The 10,784-nt window shown below is 35.3% G+C and overlaps 1 protein-coding gene across 4 annotated transcripts in view; it reads left to right on the top strand.

The window, feature by feature from the left end:
* The first annotated feature begins 611 nt into the window (after positions 1–611).
* LOC140765835 (uncharacterized) overlaps positions 612–10,784 on the top strand; it is a 30,534-nt gene continuing 20,361 nt past the window's right edge. For 3 of the 4 annotated variants that reach the window (XM_073105094.1, XM_073105095.1, XM_073105092.1), the window contains exons 1-9: positions 612–1,103; positions 1,210–1,307; positions 1,402–1,488; positions 1,561–1,714; positions 1,795–2,379; positions 3,247–3,386; positions 3,485–3,682; positions 3,770–3,860; positions 3,938–4,109. In XM_073105094.1, coding sequence (XP_072961195.1) covers positions 900–1,103; positions 1,210–1,307; positions 1,402–1,488; positions 1,561–1,714; positions 1,795–2,379; positions 3,247–3,386; positions 3,485–3,682; positions 3,770–3,860; positions 3,938–4,109 — 1,729 coding nt within the window. In that variant the 5' untranslated portion in view covers positions 612–899. The remainder of the gene's footprint in view (positions 1,104–1,209; positions 1,308–1,401; positions 1,489–1,560; positions 1,715–1,794; positions 2,380–3,246; positions 3,387–3,484; positions 3,683–3,769; positions 3,861–3,937; positions 4,110–10,784) is intronic. The other variant, XM_073105091.1, reaches the window with a different exon arrangement.

Genomic DNA, 10,784 nt, shown 5'->3' with positions numbered 1-10,784 from the left:
TCTACAAGTTGATCCTTTCTACCCTCTAAATTGCAATCACCATAGGCCAAGTCGTCAAATAAAAAGGGTAGCTGAGTCATGGAAACTACTACGACTCATATCCGATCAGCCTTTTTTTAATGAGAGATTGAGTATATGTGCAATAATAGTCAGATTGGATAAGAACTTCATGAAACTTGGCATCCTCTATGAAGGTGAGCAGACCAGACCCAATCTTCTACTTGACATAGCGAACACTACATGCCAAGGAAAAATTAATCTGATAGGGTGGAGGGATAAATTATTCGTATTACTATTATGTTTGCTTTCAAGTTTATGTCATTTTGGAAGAGATTATCAATTGTGATTTATTACTTTGTAATAAGATTATTATAATTTTTATCTTACAATATTTAGTTGTGAGGAATTTAAATTTAGTCTATTATCCAATTGAATTTCGATTGGGTCTAAGACCGACATAATTTAATAATAAATGGAGTAGGTACACATTAGAATTTTCTTTCTATTTAAATTCTGATTCCGAGTACTAATCCAATAAAATTAAATAGATACGGATCTAATTGTCCACTTGGCGCATCAAACAAAAGGTGTCTCAGAGAAAATAATATCGTAGGCACCGCCAGAGCCAGGAGGGATGTAAAAGCACTTCTGAATCGTCGCGGATAAACTCTCTTACCAAAGAATTCCTGTTTAGTCGGGAAATAATACATCATAACAGGCGCCTCCCCGAAATTGAGCCAACGTGAGGGAGGGAGGGAAGGTAAAGTTTCAAGTTTGAGCAGAGCCCCCTCTTAAACCCTCCAAAGGCGCCACTTCGAAAACAACCCGAAGATATTTGAGCCCCCTTTTCCAAATCCACCATTGCCTCCTTTTCCTACCTTCTTTTGATCAGTCATAATATGGCCGTTACCCCGTGCTCTCCTACCAAAATGGTCGGCACTGACGAAGACAAGATTACCAAGAAGAGCCGCCTCTCCTCGCCCGGTAAACAGCAGCCTCAGGATCCAACCTCGGCGGAGCCTCGCAAGCGCACCAAAGATCCCGGCGTTCGGGTCGTGGGTGGTCGAATCTACGATTCCGAGAATGGGAAGACTTGTCATCAGGTATCAGACTATGATTTAGAACAGAACCCATCTCGTGTTTTGTCGAAATCTTTGTTTGTTCTTTTCCAATTTTGATCTTGGTTGGTTGAATCTGGTTTGTTTACAGTGCCGACAGAAGACGAGGGACTTCGCCGCCTTCTGTAAGCGGATGAAGGGGAACAAGATGTGCACAATTAAGTTCTGCCACAAGTGCCTCCTTAATAGGTTCTATATAAATTTAACCCATTTTTTTTTCTCATCAATTTGACTTTATATGGAAATATAGCTTAATGAACAGCGTCTGTGTAAAATGGATCAGGTATGGGGAGAAGGCGGAAGAGGTGGCATGTTTGGATAGCTGGAGTTGCCCCAAGTGCCGCGGGATTTGCAACTGCAGTTTTTGCATGTGAGTTGTCCAGATCACAGTGTGAACCAGTACATTAGGTGGAACTTACGTTTTGGTTTTTCGTTCTTGTAGGAAGAAGAGAGGCCAACAACCAACTGGAATACTTGTACATGCTGCCAAGGCTACTGGGTACTCTTCTGTTTATGAATTGTTGGATCATAAAGGGTTTGAAGTCTTAAATTTGATGAGAAATGCGAGTCAGAAGAATTCTCCTATTTCTAAAAAGGTATCGTTCATTTAATCTTTCCGCCTTTACTCATGCAGTTTGTGTTGTCCCTGATAACGAGTCTTTATTGGTTTTCAAAGGGCTTGGTTGCTCCAGAAAGGAGTTGTGACAAGGAGAACTACAATGTCGGCCAGACGGATGATAATTTATGTCAAAGGAAAGAAAAGCAGAAGGTCCTGAAAAAGATAAAGAAAGAAAGTGGTGTCAAGGATTCTACTGATTGCAACAGAACATATTTGGAAGAAGAGAAGGTGAACATGCTAGAAATAGACCTCAATGAAGTTCCAGCGAGTCCTAGTAAGAGGAAGAGGCTGCTAGGTGGTGACAAGTTACAAACCGAAAATGTTGATGATAGTAAGGATGCCAAAGTGAAATCTTCTTCTTCCAATTCTGGTAAGCACTTTGATAGCAATGCAAATAAGAGTGATGATAGTGATGAGTCAAATATTCTTGCCAACGGAAAGGTTGATGATGTCAATGGTAAACATTTGCCAAAGAAATGCAAGGCAAAGAAACATGCTATCAAACGCCTTAGGGAACATGACAACAATGGCCCCATCCTGCCTCAAGGAACTCGCTTAATGGAGGTTGCAGGTGTTGAGTTACTGCCTGAAGATGTTGGGCCAGCATTGCAGTTCTTGGAGTTCTGTAGAGCATTTTCCAAGGTATAAACTTACATTTGTCTTAGATTGCAGAATATGGGTATGTTAATTCAACAATATCTGTAACTGGATATAGTGGTGCATGTATGGTCAGCTTAGTTAAGATTTATTCCAGCCCAGGTGGGATATCACATGCTTCAAATTTCCTGTTGAAAAGCCTTCAATATGTTTCGTGGACATCAAGCAAACCATCCTTAAAACAATCTGGCACGGAAATGAAGTTTCATCTCTTCAAAGGATCTAACCATGCAATTGTCATCTAAGCAATTAAAATATGCCATTTATACTCAAAGTGGATTCTACAGTGTTCTCCTTGACAACTTTCTGTGCTTAACAATGCCAACTAAATTTTGCTGCTGCCTCATTTTATGTGCTTGATAATAACAACGTACTGTTGCTAATGCATTTTTTTATGTGCTTGAGAGGGATCACTTGGTTTGATGGTAAAGCTAGCCCCATGCATAGTTGCATCCATGAGTTCATGTATTTAAGTCATGGAAACGATTTGCTTAGTAATGAGGGTAAGATTGCATACATCTTTCCTCAACTTGTAATGGTGGGAGCCTCATGCAATAAGATGCCTTTAGGTGTTGATGATTTTGCTAGAGTTTGATGCATTGATGTGCCTAAACTTTAATGTCTATTAATTTAGGATGCAGTCAGTCAAATGATCATCCTAATATCCACGTCTTGTTTCTTGATGACAACTAACACAAAGTTCCAAGCATCTGGTTTCGAGAGCAAGCTAGTTATTGATTTTCTATTCATTACATGATGCTCATTCATACTACCTTACTTGCTTGCCTGGTTCATGATTTAGCAAGTGTACCATATTTCTTGTTTTCTTGTGACTAAGTTCACATTTTTTAGGTTCTTCATATGAATAAAGGTCAAGCAGAATCTATTCTTCGAGAAATAGCAAGAGGACGTGGACGTCGGGGAACATATTCAGCAATTGTTCAATTCCATATTAATCTGTTGTCTATTATTTGGAAGGATCGGGGAGAACGGTGTGATACTTATTTTTCTTGAAGTCCCAGACTGCTTATTTATTTGTTTGTCAGTTTAAATAGTGAGTTTTTACGTTTTATCCTTATTATCTTGTTAGGCCTCTACCATACTCAGCAGCAGGCAGTGGAGATGCATGGGTTGAAGCTCTTGGCAAATTTATCGGTGAATCACAATTTCTTTTGAAGGAACTGCCTCTGACTTGCTTTAACAAGGGGTTGGAGGGATACAACAACTTGGATCCATCTAGAAAACTTAGTGTTTTAAATTTTCTTTGCGATGAGACCCTTTGTACTGAGTAAGTGGTTGTCATCATGTTTGTTTTAATATCCTTTTCATTCTTGTTGCTTTCATAATTCATAGAATCTCATATCCACTTTATCAGAAAAATGAGAAGTTGGATTGATGAAGAGAATATGAAATTAATAGAGAGAAGGAAGGTCGCCAAGGAAAAAGTTGTTCTTGCAAGAAGAAAGGTTTGTTGTTTAAGTTAGTGGTCATATAGACTTGATGCTTATGGGTAAATAAGGTACTTCCTTTTCTTCTTTTGTAGGAAAAGGATCTCAAAGAAAAGCTAAAGAATGATATGGCCAAAGCCATGCTTTCTCTGCGAGAAGGAGCTGTTCTTACCATCTCTGAGCATGGGAATCTGATATCCAAAATAAGGGAAGAAACAGAGAGAGCTCATGTTGAGATGCTAGAAACATTGGAACTTTTGCCCAAGAGTATGCCTTTAGATTTCTTGTTATTTGATCTCTTTGATTATCAAATGCTGCTTTTCTTTTTAAAGCTTTCTATTCGTCAGCCAAATTGATTTCTTATGCATCTGACTTTTAATTGAATAAATTTATTTTCTAATGGATTATTATATAAGTTTTCCAGGCTTGTATTTGAATTATATAAGTCGTCACAATCATCTCTTTCCTTTTCTTTGGAGAGAAAAGGTCCTTAACAATCTGCTATTTCATATGGACTGCGATAAATAAAGGAAGGATTTAATTATGACAGCTTAGCATCTAGAAATTGGTGAATCCTGTAATTTTTTCCCCGTAGTACCACAAAGTACAAGGTGGCTTGATGTGATGTACTACTATGCAAATTGTAGTTTCTCTTTATTTACTTATAGCAACTAAGCATAAGCAAATTGCTCACTACCACTGTTCTGCCCAATCATAGTCAAAATCTGAGTTAAAAGAACTTCAGCAAATATGTTTAACATGAATGATACCTTCTGCGAATTTGCACATATTTAGGATATGTTATTGGAATAAATCAACTGCACATCTAAACAATGATTGTAGGTTACTGGACAAGAAGAACATTTAACTGTAATCTGATTCTTTCTTTTCATGCCCTCACAATATCTTGCAATCCACATACATTTGTTTTTGTAACCTGCAGACTTTAAATTATTGTCTAGCATGTAATGCATGTGTTTATGTGTATGTGCATCTGTACTTCAGATGCAATATTTGTGCATGTGCATATGTCCTACCATGGTGCAGTGAATGATAATGAAACAACAAAACATCGGAGGTAAAAGGTTGTCGTACAGTTGAGGTCGAGCTGGTAGCTAAAACTTAAGCTTTTCTCATTTAGTATCAAGTTGAACTACAGCCCACAGGTATTTTTTTTTTGAGCAAAACTGGAGGAGCTTAAGAAGATCTTATTCTGAGATTGCTAAAAGTGAGCTCACAACCATTTAGAGCATAAGTGAAGGTCCGCTTTCAAGAAAAAAAAATCCTGACTTATTCTCATGCACATCTCGTTATCTGTTTGAGAGTAAGTGAAGATCCGGTTCCAAGAAAGTGGATCCCAACTTATTCTTATGCAGATTGTGAGAGTAGAAATGACTATCTAATTAGGATCATCTTCTTCCTCCTATTAGAAGCCTAAAACCTTGTATACTAGCATTATTCTTTTTAATGTTGATCTATTTGCCTACGTGCACCCATGCGTAATCCAAACTACTAAAACTACCTAAAACCGCCAAATAACACCAGAAAATGCATATGTGGTCCAGCCACTTTGTTAAGTGGCATATGCCTTATTCAGGATGATCCATAGGCTACCATCACCAAGTGGTATAACTGCATATGCCTTGAAGTGGCATATGCCTTATGCCTTATGTGACATCAAGTTGGTAACCATATAGAATAAACAAAGTTTGCAATTGAAATGTGAAATAGTCTAAACCTCCTTTATGGATTACAATGATGAAAAGTGTTGTACATGGCAACTCTTATGTACTTGTGCTTTTCACTATGAAATTAGCAAGCTCCAAATACTTGCAGTTCTTTTCCTAACCACAAGGACACTAACTTTATTTTTCCAAAAACTTGGCTTAGCTCGAGCAATTGGCCTAGCCCATGCTAAACTTAGCTTGCGCATTTTGATAATCTAGTTCTATCTCACCTAGGTTGATCTATATTCAGTGTGTATGTTACACCTCTTTGATACCCTTTACATGGCTTCAATTTAGAAAGTATGTATATTTTCATACTCTAGCTATATCTATATTGAATACCGTATTGGATACACTCCTCGCAGGATACCTTTGGACACATATCAGATAATTTTTTTAACTATCCAATTTTGTAAAAGTAAATCTGATGTTGTGGATGCTTATCGGGTACTTCTTAAATATTTTTTGGTTACTTTCAAGATTCCTATCAATCTGAGTCAAATTGAATGAGAGTTTCATTTCTTACTAGATTTAGAAGGTTATCTTTATGAAAACATTGAATTCACTTGTTTATTATATGATACATACCAAGAAATCATGTTACAATAGTCTATCTTTTGATTTATAGATTGAATTTGCTTGTTTATCTTACATATTAGCTAGCAATATATTTACATAATATACCAAACCTTCTGTTATGAACAATACTTCTCTTAATGGATAAATTGGAGTCTCCTTATACAAATAATGACTCAACAGTAATATATAATTCCTCAATTAAGAAAATGCAAGTACATACAAGTACACTAATATATATGTGTAGACATAAATATATACTTCAAGATTTGTCATATCTACATATTTGCATCATGGCGTATTCATATTTCATGTCTATTTCCATGTTTAATAGGATTCCAAGCCCTCAATCCTTGAGTACATTTATAAAATTCACATACATATATAGTATATGCATGACATCCACTAGGTATAAATATAAATGTCTACAGGGTGCTGCATATAGTCAAACATACATGCATTATATGTTCATCCATGTATGTAGTGGTGTGGACATGTATTTAGTGTTTTGAAAATTGGTTTTGGTGGCCGCCATGGCGGGGTGTGGCTCTCGCCGCCCTACTATGTAGCTTGGCGTCAACATGAGGCAGCCAACAGTCATTGCGGGCCACTTGGCGCTAAAAAGCACTTGAAGCCGTTGGAAGCAGGTCGGAAGTGGATTAGATTTAGTAACAAACCACTAGCCCACTATATGTAAAAAAAACAACCCTTTTGCTGCTCTCTCTCTCTCTCTCTCTCTCTCTCTCTCTCTCTCTCTCTCTCTCTCTCTCTCTCAATTGCTCCAAGCAGCAATGTCAAGCAAAGGCTCGAAGACGTCGAGCAATGGTGGCAAGCGGACGACGTTGGCAACCAGAGGATTTTTTTTGTTTAAGCTGTGGATTTCCTCATCTCATCCTCTTCTGTTTCTTCTTTTCTTTCTCTATGACATTGGAATGTGGAAACCACCTGCTCTTTTTTTCTCTCTTCTTTCTCCGTGCTTTAATTGGTAGGAAAGAGGCCACATGCTCTCATGTTAATATTGGAAACCACCAACTATTAATGTATTTCTAACCACCAATTATTGATGCATTTCAATATTATTTCTGATCGTGGTAATTTATTATTAAGATGTTAATGAAATATGCATACATACTTGTGAATTATAAATTTGTATTTATTATTTTTATGGTTGCGAATTGCACCATTAAAATTTTATAAATCCTATATTAGTATATATATATATCATATAGAATTATTTTTTATTTTTAATATTAAAATTGCCAGACACCTTGGTGCTCGCCTTTTGCTTAGACGGTAAGCGGTGAGGTGACCGCCCGCAACTCACAACCGCCTTTCAATACACTAACATATTTAACTACATCATGTAAATTAGCATTAATATTTACAGGGATGTCAAATCAGTGACCTTGTTTATTTGTAGCTTTATGTTTCCATAAAGTTTCGCTCAAAATTTCCTCACTCAATTAACTTGATCAACAAATGAGATGAACTTGGCCCCAAGCTAGTACAGTTCAACTAAGCTCAGTAACACGTATTCTTATATTGTCATGTTTATTTATAGAACCAAATAAAACTTTAAAAGCTTTTATTATGAGATAAAATATTCTATAACAGGCAAATTATGTTATAAAGGTTTCTTGATACTTCAAAATTGGAAATTAAATTAACTGTAAACTTCAGTGAGCTCATTTTTAGCAATCTCAGAATGAGAATCAAAATTAGAAATTAAATTATCTGAAAATGTTTTGTTAGATCAGGATCAGTCGAACCCGATCTCGATCTAGGCCTGATTTAAACTTTTTCTTTTTCTCTTTCACTCTTTCTTTTCTCTCTCTTACTCTTTCTTTCTTTTTTTTTCTCTCTCCTTACCATATAACCATTATTTCACTTACAGAGAGATCTAGCTTTGGCGAACTCCGACAAACTTTGGTATATAATTTTTTAATTTTTTTTCTTTATTTTTCTCTTAGTTTTTTTCTCCACTTTCCTTTTCTCTTCTCTTTTCTTCTTTTTCATTGCACCATCGTTTTTTTTTCTTTCGTTTGATTTTCTTCCACTCACTCTCTTTCTAATTTCTTCTTTTTAATTTTTATTGCACTATAGTTTTTCTTTCTTTTTTTATTTTTGGTAAACTTTTTTTTTAAACTTTTAGAAGTTTTATTATATTTTTAAATAATATTTAGAATTTTACGTAATGAAAAGTTCAATTCGATTTAGGTGATCGATACAGCTGATTCGGTCGATATGTATCGTTTTCCGGAATGCTGATCCCAATTTTTTGAACCTTGGACTTGTTTGAGATGAGTGGAGGTGGGGTGGAGGTGGAGGCAAAAGCGGAGGAGGTGGAGATAGGAGAAAAGGAGAGGCAACCATGAAGATAGGGTAAAGATATCCGTCCTTTTTGCGACACGTGCTTTGGCCAACCGTGTCGACGAGTGATTGACATGAGCTGTGCCTATGGCATGACAGCCCTTGGTGTATATATAATATGGTACTATGATCTACACATATTATTCAATACATTCATATTTATACATACTAGTTTATATAACTAAACTTTTACACAATATATATTATATCATATATAATGCTTTTAATACATTAAGATGCTAGGCAAATATGCACTTGCATACTGCCTATACGCAATGCAATGGGGTGGTCGCCTGCTTACGGTGGGTGCTTTCCACGACATTGCTTTTAGGTAAGCCTCCCATATGTTTTATATCGAATTTGAATGCTTCTCTTACATGTCACCTGAAATTGGATTTGAGATTGAAAAATTGCTTCCTGATACTTTAAGCTCTGATGCAATGATAGCCTAATATGATTGTTTATGCAATGCCTTGCTATAACTAAAATGTGGAATTGATCTATCTCTTGTTGGCTCTGATGGAAAGTTGAAGCTTCAGAGCCTAGTGTCTACTTTTTGGTTGACATTTTGATAAACTCTATATCTATGTAGTAAAACATTAATATAAGTCAGCAATCTCTTTTGCTTTTACCAAAATGGAAAACTGGTTTTGGGTTTCTTACTAATTTAGGCATTTCTCAATAATAAAGTACCAAACTGCAACCTCTTAAAACCCATGCACCATAACTATATATATGGCTGTGGCCAGATTCCAACAAAAATCTGTAACTCTGACCTTGAATGTCTGATTATGAGTTAGAACTTAGAACCAAGAAAGTTATTAGCAAACTTTTGAAATGGGTGTCTGTATAACATGATCAAGAAGTTGTTCGATCCATTCTGTTCATGTTTATCCATCATGAACCAAACCTAGATCTTTTGTTTTGATTTAGTTCGACAACAGCTGGGATAAGTTGAATGTTTCATTTCACCACATGGTGCATACATGCTCACGAAATAGGTCACAATTTAGAGATCACGCCTAAAGAATAAAAAGAATGTAATAGAAAAGGTCATATTGGCTAGACTGAAGTCTTATCTTGAAAGATAATATACCAAATAGCACATAAAGAGGATCTAAAGAAAGATACATAACAAAAGGACTTTCTAAATTAGGTTTTTATGTTGACATGCTTATCTCTCATTCTTGTATATTATTGATATGTATATACATCCTTAGTTTCTCTGTCTTCAATCCTTATGTCTTCTTAATTTTCTTCAACAAATGTCGATGGGATGATGATGATGACTAGTACTGGTAGGTATACTATCTCTTGCTACTGAATAACTCGTACTAGCCTTTGCCTTCGTCGTGGTCCCCCCCAATATCTCATCTAACTATGGGTTATCTCTGTTATCTAATAACTTGTCCTCTATTTATCTGATCCATAGAGTCAACATGTCTTTTTAATCAAAAACATAATTTAAATCAATCAGTTCTTTATTTTCTGCATTTTTTCTTAAATTTTTTCTCCTCATTCTCATATTATAATAATAAAAAACTAACTTCTCAAATTTTTTTATTGTCAATCGGTTGCGTATTTTTGTGTGGATTAAGAAGAAAGTAGTTCAATTTTTTTCATTCTGTGATGAAGACAGTTTAACTTAAAATCTTCTTTGCTATTGGTGTCAAATTTGGTGCCTTTTCTATTTATAGATAGACCACCATTTAGCTGGAATGTTATGAGATATAGCTGCAACAACTTTAGTAGTACTGAATTGCCCAGCTTTCAATCTATCTCTCCATCTAAAATTAGAAATATATTATTGCATACTGATTTTATTGAAAATTAAAACTTAAAACAAATAATAAAAATATTTAATTAAATTATAACTCTTTTTTATTGCAAAGGATGTATTTATGAATATCGAGCACAAGCCTACTGATTGCTTTTCTAACTCCCAACAAGACTTTACTATCATTATTGATATTTGTAGAGAATTGAAATATTGGATTAAGAAAATATATTGTAGAAATTTAAAATTTATAAGCATTCAAGTTTTTAAATTTTCATAAATTAAAGTAAATTAGTAAATTAAAAATTAAAACTTAAAAGCATGTCTACCAGCAACGTGTATATCTCTATGTAGTTGTCTCTTTCATTTAAAATCAATCATCTTTCTCCACTTCTTATAACTTTGGTTCACATTTTTTTTGATTGATTATTTTGCTATGTTTATTGCCTCATATAAGAAATTTATTTCAGACTTATCATCACCATCTACAAG

Source organism: Typha angustifolia, chromosome 8, assembly GCF_048772165.1.
Source record: "Typha angustifolia cultivar Huaian chromosome 8, ASM4877216v1, whole genome shotgun sequence".
NCBI lineage: Eukaryota > Viridiplantae > Streptophyta > Magnoliopsida > Poales > Typhaceae > Typha > Typha angustifolia.
Note: the sequence above shows the minus strand (reverse complement) of the source record. Positions and strands in the feature narration are given on the sequence as shown.